Source organism: Ischnura elegans, chromosome 2 (assembly GCF_921293095.1).
Source record: "Ischnura elegans chromosome 2, ioIscEleg1.1, whole genome shotgun sequence".
Taxonomy (NCBI): domain Eukaryota; kingdom Metazoa; phylum Arthropoda; class Insecta; order Odonata; family Coenagrionidae; genus Ischnura; species Ischnura elegans.
The window spans coordinates 115,759,866-115,780,344 of record NC_060247.1 but is presented as its reverse complement, the minus strand read 5'-3'; the positions used below and the strand labels follow the sequence as shown (position 1 = coordinate 115,780,344).

Genomic DNA, 20,479 nt, shown 5'->3' with positions numbered 1-20,479 from the left:
ATCGCAAATCCAAGGCCGTGACACAATTAGCATTCGAGCGAATCGGGGTGAGAGAGGATTGCGCGCGAGATGCACGCCGTCTGCGCATGCGCAACTGGGGCGGAAAATTCAATCGAGTGTGAAGTTTGCCTTCCTGCTCCACACACGTAAGTGGAGGCGGAAATTAGTTGGCTCATCCTCCTAATGGACACTGAATTCGTATTTATCGCTCGCAAAGCAGGCGCGGATTAAGGTCGTTATTTTGGGGAAAAATTATTACGTTGATTACTTTCCGGAGTGCTTCGGTTGTACGAAATTCTTCTCACCAATAATTGGTCTAAGATTTCATATTCTTTATTTGTCATACCACCGAAAACAGCACTATTTTGGCCTAGTACATCGATTTTTTCCAGTAAGTTAACAATTAAACGTCCAGGAACATCCATGCCCTGGATGAGGGCAACCTACCCAGGCGGGACACGAACACGCGACCTCATGTTGGTCAAGCAAGGACTTTTCGTCGCCGCCACCGAAGCCGGCGTAGACAAGTGGCTTTTCGATATTCATCAATTATTTTAAATAGTATAAGTTAATCAGACGAAATAAAAGCTTTCATTGGAGAGCCACCGTTTAGCTTGCCATACGTCCAATTCTTCAAGAAACTCAGAAACGCCCCCCTCCTAGTCTCCCATCCAGTCGGGAAGTACAGTGCTTCAGAAATACCAAAATCGATTATTACAGGAATTGAGGGACCAAATTATCGGAAGAGAAGGTTCTTGATGAAAATTTGTGAACTACGTTTTATATATTGCGAATACGAAACTGAGGTCAATTAAAAGAAAGTATCCAATTACGAATAGTAGACACAATAAATAGATACCGCTGGTGGAAATTTGTCCAAATAAAAAAAAAAGCTTTCGTAAATGAAGTATTTATTATGAACCTGTCACTTAATAATAAATAAAAACATTTGAACCACTTAATTTGATAAAATAGAGCTTGTTACAAAAATTAGTACCAAATATAAAGTAAAGGCACATATTTTTAGACAAACAGTGAAAGTCGAGATCTATTCCTAAAAAAATTTTGATGCTTTTGATTTAGGCAAAACATATGGAATTCTTTATTTTTACTAAGCTGGACTGAGTTTTAATTTCTTTTTACCTTCGACCGTACATTACATGCTAGTGTGCGACTGCCGAACGAACCGATGTTGGTTGCCAATACGAAACTGAGGTCAATTAAAAGAAAGTATCCAATTACGAATAGTAGTCAGTCAGTCGGTCAACAATCAGTCGGGGTATTTTGCAATTAAAGCCTGTAAATGAAAATCAGGAGAAAAGGCGTCAAAAGTAAAATAGATCACACGCACCATCTTCACGAGTCCAGAAGTCCAGTTGTAAAAACCAAATTTCCATATAAACTAAATTGCAGGGAAAATATTATCCAGAAAAACATCTTCGAATCATTCTCTCTCAATACTATAGGAATAGAAACCTGGCTCCTCTGTTGTAGCCCGAATTGCCCAAATATTGGCATGCAATTCTTCCATCCTTTCCCTTCCGTTCCTATCCCAACCCTGAGATGTCGTCGAAATCCTTAATCGCCGCGGCGCCTCATTCCTCTTTCCTTCCCTCCCCCCGTCCTGAGGTCAGGGTGAAAAGTCCCTGATTTTAGAACCAGCCTCAGGAGCGTATCCCCAATCCCGTTCCTAGGGTCTCAAGGAAGCCGCAGAAAAAATAAAACTCTTGTGTTACACACGATAAAAAGCGATAAAACCCGTCATAAATTCCTCCTTCGAATTCCGTTGATGGTGGACCATTGATGGTAAAACGCCATTCAAAAAGTTGTCCTCCAATGGCTGGACAAAATATTCCACAGCAGGATCCTTCAGCTGAACTGCTTCTCTCATAAATCGTTTCACCGCCGCATTAAAAAAATGATTTTAATTACATCTCTGACGCCGTAAACATCAAATCAAAACAAACGAAAATTGACGTCGTCTTCCACATAATTAACACTGACGAAGTACCTGGGCTCCTTCGATTGTAAATTGCTTGCAACTCCTTATCTTCAGGAATTCACTTACGCAATAGCTTAAATGGAATGAAAGCTGCTCGGTCCATTTCATCCTATCATAACAATCATTGCTGTTCTCCTCCCTTCTAACTTCTGGCAAGAATCCGAACGGCCATTACCAAATTTTATTGCACTATGATCGAATGTTTCGATGTAGAAATCGACACAGGGAGGCACTTTCGATCTAAATTCTCATCGAGTGCATTAATTAATTAATTAATTATTTTAAGCGAAGTTTGTTGTTCAATATGAAACATACATATAACCATTGCAAATGAAACATGGTGAAAAAGTGTTGGCTGTTAATAGTGACATCACGCTCTTCCTTCCGATGAACTCGGTGAATCACACACGCAAAAGAGAGAGTCGGGGAAGACCACCCAATTCCTTCGTCAGAAAGCCAGACGGCGGAACAGCTTGCGAGGGAGGTTGGGCAGAGCGTTATTTCCGAGTCGTAGGAATTCAGATAAATGTCTTCTACCCGCTCCCCTCGTCAGCTTGGCCCAAATACGTAGCCACTGACTCCAACCAGTCTTCTGCGAGGAAGGGAACTAACTCTAACGGGATCCGAATACGGGGAAAGGGAAGCTGCCCTTTTTGGGCCCACGGCGTCTCTGTTTACAGTTTCATTCCGTCTCATCCCACGCTGCATGCGAATGCGTGTTTTTGAAGAGCCACTCACGGGACAGCCTGAGTGGTGCCCTCCGAAGGCAAAAAAAAAGAAGTGTCCTTAACGGTCTACATTAAGGAGCCAAAATTCCATTCTTTAATGGGCGTAAACCGTAAGAAAAATAGTTGACTCCAATCTTCACAACTGATCGAGATATAGCCAATCAGAACGCGCGTTGCGTATCAGGTGCACAATCTTGCAAAACTGGAAGCGGGTGGTAGGAAATGCCATTGAACACAACTGTGTATTCAAGAAATGAAAACTACGGACAAGGTTTGGCATATATATAAAGTTAACACTCTTTGTTAGTGGTAAAAATTATGTGAAGGCTCCACTGGACGAAATATTATATTTAACTTAAGTATACCAGGACCATCCACGGTTATAGTTAAGTTATTATACTTACACCGGGACTACCCTATATTATAGTTAAGTTATTATATTGATAGCAAGAACATTGTTCAAACTAGAACCTAAGAATATCGAACATTTTCAAATTTCCGAGAAGGTTGCACCGATAATACTTGTGCCTCGAGTAATACTATCTGGTTAAAAAGTTGAAAGATAAGGCGGAGAGTTATAAGGGAGGTAAAAAATTGGTCAGGTCATTAAGAGGACATGAAAATTAAATTTTGTAAAAGAGTTGGGAAAATTTATGAATCGTTCAAAAAAACGCAACGCTAATCCGCTGTTGTTTTCTCTTTTGACAGATGCAGAGGCAAGCGGTGGGATGGGCCCTTTTGGCCCTCATCTGCACGTCGTGCGTGATGCCGATCCTGGCGCTGCCACACCCAGGGACCGCACTTGAGCCGCGCTCCGAAGCGGAGGCGCGCAAGTACGCCGAGAAACCAAATGCCAGCAAGAAGGTGGTGAGCGGCGAAGCGGAGAACCACGACTTGCAGACCAACTCTGTACAGGTAAATTAAAACTATTATTGTCATGGGAAACAAGGAAAAAGGGGACTGGTTCATGGTTACATTCCCAGTCCAGGGAAATTTCATTTACATAGTACTTGATGTGAGTTTGCTCAATCCTAAAATACTAGGATAAGAAGTGATGACACTTTGCACTTTTCCACATAAATATTTAAATTTCATAGGAGTCAATACGTTTCACTACACTGTAGCATCATCAGGACTGTTTCATGTTGCAGTGCAGTGAAAAATGTTGATAACATTGAAATGAAGATTTATGTGAAAAAGGGCAAAGTGTTATTACTTAATATCCTACAATAGATTTCCACCACGAATCAGCCTCAAATCATTCATTCTTAAAAAAAACTGCTAACCTACTCGTCAAAACTTGATTTGCTACTTCAAAATCACAAGCAGCAATTACCTCTTCTCATTTCTCTCTCTTGCAAGTCTCTTTAAGGAGATATTCTTTCTAAGTTGTGTTTTAATTGAGTAATTGACAACATAAATACTTTTTATGGCAAATTAACCCATCATAACCAACTGTTGCTCCTAATTAACATTAAAAATGTTTAATACATTTTCAGTTTTATTGATGAAAGATTCGAAGGGCGTGTTCTTTTGTGCTGTAACATTTAGTGGCGAATATATGCAGCTGCCACAATAATTATGATTGAGTACAAAATTTTCCCATTTATAAATGAGAAGTCTTGAGATTTAAATTCTCCCAGAAGCAGCTCTTGGCTAGAAAGGGTTGATGCACAAATTTACTCCGGTCTTACGTGTGTCCGCGATAAATGTTCGACATAAATCCTCGCCCGTCCTCAATGTGTCTGATGTCTTCTCTGCAGGAGGGATTCTCGCTCACCAACCTCTTCATGATGGTGATGCAAATGCTGTTCCCTGCCACGCCATACAACCCCACCAAGTCAGACAGCATCGACACCGACCAGGTGAGTTATCCCCTCTTTTTCTACGCCCCTCCACGAATTCCTCAATCAAAATAGTTTCTGTCGATAAAGAATGTGTTTGACCATTAATTAGCCTTTTCACCAGACGCTGAAAACCTTGGAAACTGATCGATATTCTCTATCCTCTGCAAAACTCTTTATCACATTGAAATTGCTAATAGTGTTATTTCAGGAGCATTTCTCAGTTTGACAAGCCAAGATTTAGGTATTTCATTATGATGCACTCAAACTTAAGTAGACAAATGCTTGCATGCATCATCATACTCATATCTTCTCGTGTTCTTGTAACTTGAAACATAGAGATAACAAAGATATCTACTCCAATTCAATTTTAATTGGGAAAACGATCGTTGAAGAGTAACTATCGAAAGCACTGAATTCCCATTAAAAGAAGCGGCTTCAGTAAGATATTTCGCAATATCTAAAAATCCATAAGCATAATAGATATTCTCTCAGCTTGCAATTTCCCCGGTAGCTTTGTCTTTTTTTCAAGGTCAAGTATTTGATAAGAACTCAACAAAGTCACAATTAAAATATCTGACGAAGAAAAACAACAATTTAATGATTAATTTATTAAAGATACAGTAGTCACAAATAATGAGTTTACTTACCGTAAGTGACTCAATGACAGCCTAACACTTGGAACTCTTATGCATTGGCGCCGACTCCATGGGGCCTGAGGGGGCCCGAGCCCCCTCAAAAATTCGTTATGGGTGTGAGGAAAAATGTGTCAGGCTTATCGATCTTCGCCGGAGTGTCCAGATATCCAGATTCGAGTTATCAGGGTTCTAATGTTGATCATATGACTCTTCTAAAATGCTTAAAAAACTTACAACTCACTACTTATAAAATTTCCCAGGTCAAGAACCCCGGTTTGGGCCCCCCCAATATTTTCTGTAAGTCGGCGTCCCTGCTCTTATGTATTATTTTTATTATAATTGTACTTACTTCTAGATTCCAGAAAAGATTCATTTTACTTTCTAAGACTGTCCAATTCCTCCAATTAACTCTCGAGAATTCATATATTATTTATCATTAGAGCGTAGGCAATTACGTTACTAAAAGGGGAGATTACACGTATACAACACATATACACGGATAAAACGTATCGTAAACAGTTAAAATGGTAAAATAGACGTCAAATTTGGCGGTTAAAATTTTCTGGGAATTAAGTCTAATTAAGATAAATAATAGGGGACGTTTCACTCTGGTTCAAACGGTATTGCTCGTTATAACAAGCTATTAGCTTGAAAGTTTCAGGGTGTACTGAGTAGGTTCTTGTCTACATTTTCTGGTATCTCACATTTTAAAATGTTGCTTCAGTATTATCTAAATGTAAAATTTCTAAACTTCAGCGCACACAGGGAGTTCTCTCGAATGAACGGCATGTCTTTTTCTCTTCACAGGGCGTGACCCCTTCGCCTTGGGCCAATCTGCTCGCCGTGGGTCTCAAGATCCTTACTGCTTTCTTCGGTGGCGGACAGCCCGCACACAGCGACGGAATCGATAAAGTGGACAACTCAACCCCCCTCCAGGTGAGTCCTCTACTTTTAAATCTTCGAGACGAGACGTGACGTGAAGAAAAAGAACACGGCGAAATTAAGATCAAGTACACAGCCAGCATTACTGGAATCAATTCATTTCACCAAGGAAATTAAAATGATGCTTTATCGGCAAATTTTATCTGTGAATGCTAAAAGGGTTTTCCGCTGGACATTTTTCTGCATTAATCCCAAAGCATCGATGGTTGACTGACGGACGTAACGCATTTATGTATTAGACCCTGAGGACCATTGATGACTCGAATATCAAAACCTTGATACTTAGGCAGCAATTTATCCGGTGACAAAAAAATATATCAAGCCATAGAGGGAGATTAAGAAAATCATAATTTAAAAAAAGTAGCTTTCATTTTCACAAGTCAGATATTTATTACCAAGGTCGTGGTCAAACTGGGTGGTAGTCTGAGAAATATTCAGCATGTTTCCAAAAGATTTCATTGCAATACAAATCAGTATCCAGCATTAGAAGAATGTCTAGTAATTACACACTTTATTAATTTCCGTACAAATACTTTCCATGCTTTCACGACATCCTCAGGTACTAATCGAAGTGAACAAATAACTCTTTCGTGTAAAAGAAGCGAAATTTCCAAAAAATAGTAATAATACCTACTAAGAGGAAATTCACAGACTCTGTCAATTAGAATCAACATGCTTCACTAAATCTTGTCTTTGACAGCCAATTTATCACCTACAACGCAATACATTTAAATAGAAATTATGTCATAGACCATAACAGTAGGAAATAACTCTTTAAATAGAGTTTTTTTTAGTAAAACGGAATGATCTTAGAACTTGACACATGAGCAATAAAGTCTCTTTGATAAGATTGTCAATACCGAGGTAAGATAAAAGGCAAAATTTATTTCAGCGAAAAAAATGAGATAAACTTAATAATAAGTACTAAATATTTTTTGTTATTATAATGCTGTTACCATAATTGCTTAAACTATGAATGAAAACTACACCTAAATTGGATTTCCAAAATGAATACTTCGTAAGTTTGTAAGAATCGTTTTATTTTAATGTTAGTGGCATCATGGAATTTGCGGTAATGAGTTCTTCGCAAAAGCATCAATAAAATAATAGCATTATCGAATAATTAGCATGAGAACTGTGTGACGTTACCTCTATGCACCAAAATTGGGCAGTACAATCTGCTCTTCACTCTAACCTAACCTGACTGAAGACAAGTTAACAAGACAGCACTTGAGACCGTTGCCGCATGCCGCATGTACCCTCACCCCCACTAACGCACACCGAAATTGAGAGCTCTTTAAAGCACCTGCGGCCCTTCATTTGCGGCACCCTGGGATTTCAATGCCCAATGTGGCCATTTCCCGTAGAGTAAACTCTTTCAGCACGAATAGAAAGACGGGATTTCGATTGGAAGAGGGTTCTCAACGTGAACAGATGATTCCCAAACTTTTCGCTTACTGCATAGCAAATGCATGATGAAATCGTTTTTATTCGAGTAGGAAGGAATAAAAATGATTACCTGGGGATTGGGATGAATACCATGGGCGTTGGAGGCCGAAGGTCTGGGCGAATATCGCTGAATGCGAACAGATGAAATGGATCTAACGACGAGCATCGAATACAAGTTGCTCTATTATTGCTCTGACCGAGTATTCGTACATTCATTCGCATACTCATGCATTCATTTAATTACTCAAGTATTCATCAAGGCTCATCCAGTGCAGGGTCGTATTTTTCCAGATATTGTGGTTGAGGCGAGGATAAGTCAAACTTACTCATGCTCGCAGTTTGAGCCGCTCGATGCAGTCTTCACGGTAGGCGTTGAAGTCTCTGCTCTCCCTCAGGGGCACAGCGATGACGTTTTGGCTTTCAAATACTCGTAATGGTAGATCTGGTGAGCCATGGTGAACCATGAGCTCGAGTTCCAAGAGCTGAGAGCCACAGTTTATCTCAGCAGCTTTAAAAATACGCCCGCATAGAGTTCACGGGAATGGTGCCAGTACAAACAGTATTCGGTTAATGAAGTAGTCAGCGGCACCATTTTCAAATTATCGTTTCCAAAGCAAATAAAGGGGACGAGAGATGAAAGTAGCGTCCAAAACTCCAGCTGATCAGAAAAAGTGTTAAAATAGAAAGAGTTCCCTTCCCTTGCATCAAGGTTTGGGGAAGAGAGTCGCCCATTGACCTGGAATGTCCGCAGCGACAACACGTGGTGCATTGTGGACCGAGAAATTTCTCTCCTTCCGCCCGACGGCATTTCTTTCGCTCTCACCTGTCGCCAGCCCAGCATGCACCGCGGCGATGCAAAGACATGCCACTGACGCCCTTCGGATGAGCTCTGTGTCGCGCTTACAGCTCATGTAAACAGGAGCTCTGAATGTGGCTGCGCACTAACCAAAAGCTGAGAAGCTGAAAAAAGTTAGCAATAAAATGTACTTATAAGTATATTTTATCAAAATCTTGATAATTTGACCATTACGCGAGAATTCACATGAAATAAAATTTCCATTCGAAATAGATAGCATATTATGTAGAAAAACACTGCAAACGCAAACCAGAAAACCCATTCCAGACTTTTAAGTACATATTTCCATTAAATTCAACACTCGAAAGGAAGAAAAGGCGTCGGGATTAGAATAAAATTTATAAGTAAATATTTCCTTTGCATTTTCCCATACTATATAAAAATAGTATTGAAGTGTGGGGGTTCACTGGTGCTGTCGACATCATCATTTGGCTACCAATGAGCTATCTTAAGCGCTGTTGTTTACGTTTCCGCTGGGTGGGAAATCAGTGTCTACGCTCGTAACAGAAAGAGGTTTGGATTCAAGCGCACCGCGTCAATGGGACACGGAAATGGCCTGGAGGGTCCCCGGCGAAAGCCGTCGTCACTGGTCGCGGCTGAGGAAGACGAAGGAGCGGAGGGTGGTGGTGGGGTGGGCGGGATGGAGGTCATTCGGGCGGCGCGCATTCCTGGGGTGGCGCGGGGTTCAATGGCCGGTGACTGCAAGGGAAGGGGGAGTGGGTCAGCGGGTCAGGGCCGCGGCGGAAGTGATCTCGCTCCACGGCCTTGCTTCCGCCGCAATGTCCTTCCGGTTGAAGCGTTCACATCATTCGCCGAAGGAGGCTCTTATGCCACTCGCGAAGACTTAATTCCGATGCTTAGAAAAAAATAACAATCAATTAACCCTTGGGACCACTAGGCGTGAGATTCCAGTATCCATAGAGACGTAAATTTTAAGCGAGCGTCATTTGTTCTCCCTGGATCAGGCGTCGGTAGCCTTTCCGCACCATCCAATCGACACTTATGGAAAATATAAAATAATTTTCACCATATATTAAAACAACGAAGAAATTACAAAATTAACCTAAATTATACAATCGCTCCAAAAGCACTTTCACCTTGTGAAGAGGTGTAATGACTTATTGGAAAAAAATGTGCTTGCCGCATGATATTGTTTAGGAGGCCGCATACGAGCCAAGGGTTCTTACACGTGTTTCATTACATATGCACGTACCGATATGCAGTGTCAACTAATACAGCGCTACGAATAATGAGGAAATCCAGGCTGAGACTGCTGGGGTCATGGGCAATGGGCATGGGATTGTAGCAAAATTTCTAAAAATAAATTTTGCCACTAATATCACAGTTTACATAATAAACTAATATATTCGTTCAAACAATTGCATGAAACATGTCGGTGGGCAAATTCGAGTAAAAATAAAATTGCACGTCCTCCACCAAAGCTTGTTGCTTTTAACATTACTTTTTCATAAAATGATCTAACACTATCCAATGTATGCTAATTCCATTCTTGCGATTGATAAATGTTGGTCTTCTGGGTGAGGACCCTTCTACGTATCTTTCATGTAGGTGCTTCATTAGATGCCATACGCTTTCTTCATGACTTCTTTCCTTACTTCTGGGCAGTGGCAAATTCTTCAACTAACTGCTAACAAACGAAGAATTACTTTCTATTTTCAAATTACTAAATCGATGTGAAACCTTTAACTGCTTATATGTTGTGTTATCGGTAATTGATTGAGAATTCTGTGCATAGAGTTCGCAATCTTGTGTATTAAAAGATACTTGGTGAAGAATATGCTGTAAATAAAATAGTTATATTATTCCCTTTTTCATAGGATTAACAGCAAAAAATATATAATGTTGACCTTAATGATAAAATGACTACTGTTTACGCTCCAGATACAGTTGCTGGAATTATACTGAAGCCGTCTCCTTCCGATGGCTTTCGTAAGAATAAAACTCACGTATTTTATAAATGTCAAATGCCAAAATATAATATTCTCAACTGAAGACTGACAATGCGGAATGAAACCTTTGCGATGGGAAATGCGAATGGGCAAGCAACTTTACCTTACGTGACGGGTTTCGAATAGGAAGGGCAGTCGTCTTTTTTATAAAACCCCAACGATGGTCATTCTTACTCAATAGCATTAACTATTTCACTTTACTTCAATGAGTCCTAGATTGACAATATAACACTACTTAACTTCGTTCTGAAAGCAAACGTCAATTTGTTTCACTCATGGTGAGACAAATCTCCAATTTGATAAAATTTATTCTCTTTTGACTGCTTGAGTCAACAAGTCTTTCTTTAGAAAGTATTAAAACTTGAAATATCAAAATTCTAACGATCTAAATGATCCTTTGCCTTGTTAACTAATGCTGTAAGCTGATGAAAATTTAGCTTAACGGAGAATGATTTATCACTTTCCCAGAAGCAAGGCATTCAACACATTTTAAATCTTGTTACTTAATCCCTTTTGAAAAGCTTTACTGGAAAATAAGTTTAATGAAACTCCTTCATTGAGAGTAAGAGCAAAATTATGATCCGGTGACAAAACTTTCGCGAATTATATCGACAGCATTCACGTAGCATTGGCATTATCAATTCTCTGAAGTATGGCAATTGTGCCTGTATTCAAATGCGGTAGATTTTTTCTAGCACGTGCATTCAGTTTATGCAAGTATATGTAAAATATAATTGTCACCGAGGTTTGATTAGTTATATTCCTTTCGCATTTTCCTTGGCGAACGTTTCATTTTCGCATTAGTCAGATATTTCAAGTATTTTCTCACAAAAATTGGGCATAATTTTAGTCTGTAAAGGTGAAACATGTCAGCAGTAGAAATCACGGCAAGCTCAGTTCCTCCGTAAAATAAAAAAAATGAGCTCCCTAACTTATCCCGCAAAATCCTTGATGACAAAACATTTGGATACGAAGGAAACAAGAGGTGAATTGCAAACCTAGTAAACAGATTCTGGACAACTATCCAAAAATAAATTAAGCCATTGTAAATTTCCCTCGTTTTCCAATGGATCCACGCAAGAAAAAAATCTAAAATACTACAAGCAATTATAACCGCCGAAAATAATAATTCCAAATCCAACTACTTAAAAGAGGAAATAGCATCCCAGAGACCATTTTTTCGGCTGAATCTCTCTCCCTTTTCACCGGATCTCGTTACTATTTTTTCTGAACGTATCCCTTGTTTATAATTAAAGCAATTACCGTGAAATTTTTGGATACTTAAAGCATACCCATACCAACATTTTTCTGTATCTCACTTATAAAAATTTTCAATATTGCGGTAGATATTCATATATTTGGGATACCGATAAATAAGGGTATACTTTATACACGCCGACAATTTCCGCGATAGCTTAATTTTTAAACAAGAATTACGTTACGAAAAAAGAGCTGTTGAGAGAGAGTAAGGCGTCCTCTTTTAAGCAGCCATCAGCAAGGAGGAGATGAAAATGCTACTGGTCCCTATCCAAGTATTTCATTCTGTCGGCCTCACCCTTAATTCTCCACAGAACGTTGTTGTTTTGATGGAAAAGTGCCATCTCTTTAAAATAAAGTCACGATTCCCTTCCACTACATTTCGCCTGCTTCAGTCACTTTTATCTTTCGCCTACTTAAATACCACCCTTAGCGGATATTTCCAGCCACGAATGCGCTTTCTGACATGTTTCACCCTTGCAGAATAGTCCAAGCATAGTATATAAATCTGGTTGTGCACGCTTCTCTTAGTGGTTATAGCATAGTCGGTGCAGTAGTTGGCCGCCCATTTTCTCACACACCTCTCTCCCCCCACCCCTGAACCCCCTCTTTCCATGTCCATCCTCCTCCACGTTTGGTGCGCGGTGTGTCTGTTGGTGGTGTACAAAATGGTCCTTGCTGTCCTCCACGGGGTTTTTAACGAGCAGGGCATCCTCACAGCCGTGTTCTCCGCGTTGCTCGGCAACAAAAACCCGGACCAAGTGGCCACCATGGCCAAGCAAGCCGGCGAGGTGAGTCTCTCTTCAAATACGTTCAAGTCTTCCGTCACAACTCCTCTGCCCTTCTTCACGAGCAGAGAGGGTGCGGAGCGCTAAGCTAATACTTAGATCGGAGCAGGGGCGCAGCTAGAAATTAAGGCTGGGGGGGGGGTTTAGGTGCAACTAATATCAGGGTGTGCGGGGGTATGGAATACCCTCCAGGATAAGCGGTAGGTGCGAGATTAGTAAATTGCAGAATTTTAAGATAAATTGTTCAAAATGGTGAGTTTTACGGCTTTCTGAGGCATATTTTACTAATCCTTGCGCTATTGTAATAGTAATATCAATCCAATTAAGTAAAGTGGATTAAACTTTAAAATTTCTCTGAGCTTTGGGGGTGGGGGGGGGTTTACCCCCCAAACCCCCCCCCCTCGCTGCGCCACTGGATCGGAGGGTCCTAGGTGAAGCCTTCGGATGCCCCTAAAGTAATCTTCGAAATGGGATGTACCCAGGGAAAGTGCCTAGCCCTCCCTACCCTTAGTCAGTGAAATTACCCGTGGTTTAGGCGGGTATGAGCTCTACCGTTATCTATACAAAATGCACTGTGAGCATCCGAATCCACCCCTGGTTGGGAAAAACAGCCACTCTCCCACGGATGACTCGAAACGTTCGCAGATAGTGTGTGCGACAATTATAATCACAGGAAAAATTTAACCACAAAAAAGTTTTATTTAACATAAACAAGTTTCCGTAAATTATTAAATTTGTCAAGCCAATTGTTCATTAATAATCGCAATAATTTGCTGACACCTTGGGTTGGTTTAGTAAAAAATTAGTGTAAATATTTAAAAGATTATTTATTATGTATATAACTATGAATAGAGTATCGATATTAAAAGAGAGAGAGTAGCATCGTCAGGTGAGAAAATGAGCGGAGGCTTCATTCTTTGGAGACGCTATGTTTAAAGTCGTAGTGTTACGAATTAGGCAATAAATATGCAACCCAATGACTTGCTAATGTATAGCGACGCTTTGACGCATATGAAAAGGGTTGAGAAACGACAGAATTTACATTTTCGCCACCTATTGCCCTAGAGAGAGATGAATTCCATTCTCACATTCTACGATAATGTATATACTATCAATCCCATTTGTGCTTGCAAGCGGTGTGGTAACAACTCGGACGGAATTTCTACTCGACCGATCGCGACTTGTCTTCAAGCATGAATGAGTGTTCGACATCAAGATGTAAATAAAAACGACAGTATAAGCCACACTTTGATTTATAATCCATCGATGGTCGCCAACAAGTAAGAAAAGGGCCGGGATGTGACAATGGCATGAGACAAGTTATCGTTAAATATCTTGCCGTTAAATATATAAAATAAAAATTAATAAAAATGACCTTGTGAATAAGGTTAAAGACTGTATCACTCTGTCGAGCGAGACAGCCACTTTTAAATGGCCGCAATGCATCCCGTTAAATTCATCTTATCTCGCATTGTTCTACTAATCGATAAGTAATGATTTCTTCGTCCTTCGCAAGATTTTGTAGCAGAAAGGATTGAAGTTTCGAGAAAACTCATCACTAACTTGCCCCAGCTCTCGAATGGTCCATTTGCAGTGGATGTAATAAGTGGAAATCGTGCTCAAGGGAGCAATGCGAATTCACGCCATTTCTAAAAGGGTTAAAGCTTACATGAGTACCTTGAGGGCACGAAAGACGAGCTATTCCAAAAAATATAACACTGCTGTATGCATGTACATTCATTGGAAAGGTGATTTTTGCAATTTTCCTCAGCGCATGATTGCCAAACTAAATCGTGATCCACTATTATCACCATGGATCATCTATCATGATGAATTTGGGAACCATTTTCTCGTGATAACAAATCTGCATCACATTAAAATAGAATTAAACCCGAAATTATTCAATGTCGCCCATTTCTTCAGTTTTTCAACGAGCAATTAATTCTGCTTCACGATGCCCTTTGGAAATAATTATCAAGGACCCTCTCGACTTCTCATAATGTTCGACCTATTTTCTTGCGTTTCAGTTTGTGAACATCGTGGTGAATCTCCTGGACGCCCTAAAGACTTCCTTCTCGCACCGATCAATGTCCGTGAGGGCCCTCGGCATGAGGGACTCGGTGTCCGAAGCAGCCGTCGCCGGACTCACCATGCTCAAGGTAAGACACACATCCAGCATATTGTGTGTTACACACACTGCTCCCGATGGATAAGTGGCGGGAGGTGCTAAGACAATGCCCGTTTATGCACCAAACAAAGGATTGCATTGGTAAGGTGATTCAGCGACAACCTAACATTTATTGCAGTTATTTAGGGAAAAACGAATTTCCATACCTATCCATTCGAAAAAACATCCCTCTTATTTTTCCTATTACCGAAATACAGAACGCCCCTAAGATGATATTCACGTTATCAATCTGGAATTCTAATTCGCTAATGCCAAGACAAATAACCTTTGAGTTTCGAAATACATGCAGTGGGTTGTAATTTTGAAAAGGAATTTCTCAGCAAACCAATACACAACATGAACGATCGAAGTCATCCAAGTCAATCGATCGAGTCTAAGGCATTTGCCTCAGACATAGTATGTCTAACTTTATAAAATCTGTCCTGTAAGAAATTAAGCATATTTCACAATTTATAGAAATAGTTAGTGTCCACGCGATTTTCCGTTTAACTTTTTATATAAAATTGAAATTTCTACAAATTGACGGAAAGAAAAAAATTGAATATGATGGTACTTACAAATAGATACAAATTAGATACAAATTTGGCCTCCAGATATTTTTACAGGATATACCTATACAATGGTGGAATATTTTTTTACTAAAAGTTAAATGAGGGCCGTTTCAAGGTATTCCAGTTCAAAATGTTCAATTGTTCGAACTAAAATGGAAAACAAATGCTTCTGCTACATCATATTGGATATTCCCAGTCACTTTAATTACCCTTACTGCAACCGATATTCATTCAGAACATTTTATTTCAAAGTTTCCACATGTTTCGTCACTGCAAATGCAGAATATTTGGTTCCACCGAAAAATTGGCAATTCTGGTTAGATTTACACTTTAGATGCAATATTTCGCTCTTTAATTACCTATACGAAAATTTCGTCTGGTAGAGTGATGCACTCTCGAACGCCGATGTCACATCGCCGCAGCAGTTGAATGTCTGAGAGGCGCTAAGCTACTAAATGCGGTGGAAGGACTGGCGACGGGGAGATCCGGGACCGAATCCCGGTCAAGTCGAAATGCTTGCTTCACCTTTTCCTCAAATTGTCGTCATTGGAAACTCACACACGGCGAAGACGAGCAGTGAACCCGGAAGGGAGGAGGAAACGGGGTCAATGGCGAAAGGGACTTCTCCCGCCTTCATTAACTCCCCACAGGTGGCACCACTGCGGGAGTAGCTGCGGAATTCTGAGATGAGGAGATGCAAGCACTGGAGATTCAGGACGATCGGTCTGTGAACCTAAGCTATGCTATAAAGGCGGCTGTACACGTCGAAGAAGCAACAAAAACGATGCCTCGACTCTGTAGGACAACACTTAAGGGTTCCACAACTGCCAAAATACTTCGTAATGACAGCAGTGTAAAAACAAAGGAAAGGACGTAGGCGAAAGGGAAATATTTTCATCTACTCTGGTTCGCGAGACAATACACTTAATTTATGACTAGCGATTGTTCGTTAAATAGTAAGATATTTAAAAATGGCAAACTGTTTCCAGCGTGGTTAAATCAGCGTTTTTCACTAGCAATACCGCCGAAGTTACCGATTGCTACATCGATTAAAGTTGAACTGCTCCTTCTTCGCTGATAGATCTAATCAAGTTCAAGCATGTCCTCAATCAATTCCTTATCTCTTCGTACTCACTGCCCCACTGAACTCAAAACAAAAGACAGGTGGTAACTATGCAACAGGCATGGTAACCGGTGAAGCCGGTCTGAAGCTCGTCCGGGGTCTCCTCACATAGCCGACTTCCATGCATTTTAAAAGGAAATAAGTGCAATCTTCGATTGAACGAATAGTGCTCTTTGAGGTGAAAAAACTGCCACTTGGGATACAAGCAATTTATTTTCAAGTCGCGAACTTATCGGTACAATACAAGTTGAGAATATGAACTTCAAAGTTACACGAATACGCGAGTATAACGACACGACATTCTAGAGGTCCTCAATATGACCATATTCGTTATTTCTTGGCTTCACCTCACGAAGGGGTATCAGCATTCCATTGCTTTTAGTTCAATGCTATGTCTTTACGTACGAATCGAGCGTAATAGTAGCCAATAGTTGACTTCGATAGCGGCCAGCTTTTACGAGTCAACTCACTTTAAGAAATGACGGTCTTCCAACGGGGTAAAAAGGGGAGAAAAACCCCACCAAATCTAACGGTAAAGGTGAATGCTTTCTAGGCGCTAATGGCTCGGCACCAGAGTAGAGATGGTCGATTTCCAATCACGATTTGAAAGAGCAACCTGCCACTTAACTTTACCAACATCTTCAAATAATGATGAGCAGGTTGCGCATATTCAGGATACTGTTGATCTCACCGATTTTTATTTATTTTTTCATTTTTGAAGAATCCGTTTGCGCTCAAGAGGAGGAACAATTCCCTCGCAAGTAATATCCACTTGTCTGCGTCACAACAACTCGCTATGGGGACGCACAATTTACCCGTCGACTTTCTTTTTTGGTCACGTATTGTTGGTTTAAGACTTGCGATATTATGGTATTTCGAGAAGGCGACCGACAGGTGAGGTCATTTGCGCCATGAGGGAAGAATGGAGAGTCGGCATTAGCCGGCTCTTAACATAAGGCGCCAAGGGGATCACGGTTTAACGTCCCATCCGAAGAATGGAGCGCTGTACTTGAAAAGCGCTCCACGAAGTACTGAAGCAGGGTTCGGGAAGCCTAAGAAAAAAACCCTGCCGCCACCGGGATTTGAAGCTAAACCGACTGGGTGGGAAGTCAACAATGACCACGAAAGTAACCCGATCCCACTTACGGTATTATGATGAAAATTTCAAGGTGTATCGCTAATATATCAACCAACATTTGCCTTATAGTTGGAATTAACAGCACGCAGCATAACAATGAGTGCATATAACATGTCCTGAGGCCCGCATCGACAAGCATGAGGATGGAAAGAAGACAATGAAAAAAGAAAACAAAAAAATGGAAAGAAGAAAATAATGGTTCTCACGGTTAACAGAATGAATCATGATTTCCAAGTAAAACCTAGCGTTCGAGGAATCTCTAGATATGGTTTCTACACATCTTATCAAAAAGCTTCTGCAGAATGAAAGCTACAGCAAGGCATTTATAGCCATGACCGAAATTACGAATAAAAATCAACTTCTGTAATAAAATTCTTCGATCTTACCATGCTCAATGTTTAATCATGTAAAAATAATATCCACTTACATGTTCTAGTGACTAATAGTTGATTGAATGTGACACCTGTCCTTTTAACAGTTGTAAGAAAATATTCCCTTCTGAAAGAACTTAAATTGTGTATCCCTTATATGTTTGTGGCTGCTAACAAATATTTTCAATCAGAGCCAAATCATGAAACTTATCGTAAATAACATTTTATATAATCCTAACCCGTTAAAAGTAAATTAAATCCATGTGACTTGAATTTTTATGACAAAAAGTTGTAATTGAAACAGTAACATTTCATTAAGAGTAAGTATTCCCCCTGATCGGACGGCGTTTTTTTCGCGACCTATCATTTGCGTTTCACTCGGGCAATTCTCTTGAAATATTCAGGAGGATAAGAGTGGACCCTTGAGAACATTTGCCTCTATCTATTTTTTTTAGTTTAACATCGTTGTTCAATCAGACGTACACTTAACCCAAGCGAGATACGTGCAAATGTTGACATGGGTTAACTCTGAATATAAAAAAAAATTCAAGACGATAACATAAGTTAAAAAACAATATATCGCGAAAAAGACAACATAAGATCAGTTTAGTGGGAGTGATAATTCCTCTAATAGGGTTATGCCCTCATTTTTTAGTCCCATTTGTTTTAAATTACTTCCCAATTTTGAATGTTGAATGTTTACTATTGCCTCTTTACGTATTGGTAACAATTTTTTAACAAAGAAATAACATCAATTAACTCATGTGAGAAACTAACATCGACTCATCGATGAAAAAGGAACGTCAAAATGTGTGCTTGTTGTAACTAACTGTATCTTCTTTCGTGATTAACCTTGTGGGCAGGGCTGCATGCTGGCCCTCAACACTGACAACCACATTTGCGCCGAGCGTTTCCTGTGCGAGGCAAGCAGCGAGTGCTCCAAGGAACTTCAAGGATCCACAATGCTTTGCAAACTGGGAACGTAAGTGACTAACGAACACACTTAACTAATGCATTTGCAACAGGGCACACTCACTTAAGGCCAGTTCTTGGAAAATAAATAGTAGCATTTCGCACCTAACGAAAAATTAGCTCAATGTCTTCTTGGGAGTTTATGAAATATCACGCATAGTATTATTATAATAATATATTAACGCATACTCGACGCCGTCCATCATTCTTCTGCAGAACCAACAGCAAACTGCCTCAAACATGGTATTGAAATTGAGTCGATTGAGTTCTTAGCCTCGTCGATATATTTTCCGGAGTTTGTTTCTCTATTCCATACCACATCCACGCTAATTTTCACCCGAAGAAGTCTTCTTCCATGATTCAAGGTTTGAGCAAACAAAACGAAGACGAAAAGCGCATGAAAAAATGACTACGCACTGCGCGTTACTGAATTCCACGCTAATTATCCCGTTAACTCAAAATGGACCGAACCCCAAGTTAAGGAATCTCACACTAAGAGGTCCGTGCGGTTAAATCATTGCAAATTAATTCTACAAACCGGCCTTTAGATGATGGTTTAATGCTCGCAGAATCTCCATGTTCATTCATCCGACTAATGTAGAGATTACGATCGTTCCACCACCGTATAGGAAAGCATGCTCGCAGCCGGTTCCAGAATGTGAGCAGGGAGTTCATTGAGGAAGATTCGAAAGAAGAGCACAGGCAGGAAGAGCGCCTTGTAGAGGGTGCATAGATAGGCATGTGGGTCACGCACTGCCGGTTATCGCCAAAGAGGGGCTCTGACGTCGCAGTCGGGACGCCGAATGCACCCCTCGCTCCAAATTGGGTGTCGTGACCGCAATCACGGCGGAGGTGAGCGATCGAGTTAGCGTGTACCCGTGACATCGTGTCACCCAGGCTATTCACCCCAGCATGCGAAGTATGCCTCGCTGGTCTAATATGGAGGATGTTCCTGCTCATCTCATCAGGCTGGTCCGTCGGAACGATGGTTACGAGAACGGGTAGTTTTTAAGGTCAGCTGACAAGGATATAACTTCAAGGTGGAAACGCTAGAAATGCGACTGCGTTAAATCGTGCGACCGCTTACCCCACCTCAAATTGGTCCAATAGCATCATGCGTTTACATACGTATGTCCTTACCATCCATATTTTTCAAGGAAAACGATACTTCATAAGGGATCACCTCTAATTAAAAACGTTTCACCCAAGACAGTCTCAGATATCGATCAACATTTTTGTATGGGTTATATAATCCACTTTTAATGACGTACCCAAATACCTTTTCGCGAAAAATTGTTATCTAAGCATATTATAATAAAAAATTTACTCTATACATATCCAGATTATTGTTTCAAAAATAAAATATTGTGCACTCTTGTACATACAACTTAAGAAACTTTCATTATTTCTTTCATTCACTAAAAAGGTTCATTTTTCTTCCGAGCGGCGGTTCGAATAGAAATAAATACGGTAGGCTTATAACACAACTTGGTGAGCGCAATAATTTTTCCAGAACGTGGTATGTGTTTGTGTTGGTATGTGTACCAATGTTTCAATAGTATACTATGACTTCCTCCAGTATTTGTCACGTCCATAAATAACAAAATACTTATGCCGAATACTGTGCGAAATCTCAACGGATGATTTGCACTGAAATTCAGG

The 20,479-nt window shown here is 40.3% G+C and overlaps 1 protein-coding gene across 2 annotated transcripts in view; it reads left to right on the top strand.

Annotated features, from left to right (window-relative positions):
- Window positions 1-20,479, top strand: part of LOC124154456 — a 33,025-nt gene that overhangs the window by 8,623 nt on the left and 3,923 nt on the right. Inside the window, exons 2-7 of one of the 2 annotated variants that reach the window (XM_046528201.1) lie at window positions 3,439-3,645; window positions 4,494-4,595; window positions 6,020-6,148; window positions 12,394-12,477; window positions 14,502-14,633; window positions 18,709-18,827. In XM_046528201.1, coding sequence (XP_046384157.1) covers window positions 3,439-3,645; window positions 4,494-4,595; window positions 6,020-6,148; window positions 12,394-12,477; window positions 14,502-14,633; window positions 18,709-18,827 — 773 coding nt within the window. The remainder of the gene's footprint in view (window positions 1-3,438; window positions 3,646-4,493; window positions 4,596-6,019; window positions 6,149-12,393; window positions 12,478-14,501; window positions 14,634-18,708; window positions 18,828-20,479) is intronic. The other variant, XM_046528203.1, reaches the window with a different exon arrangement.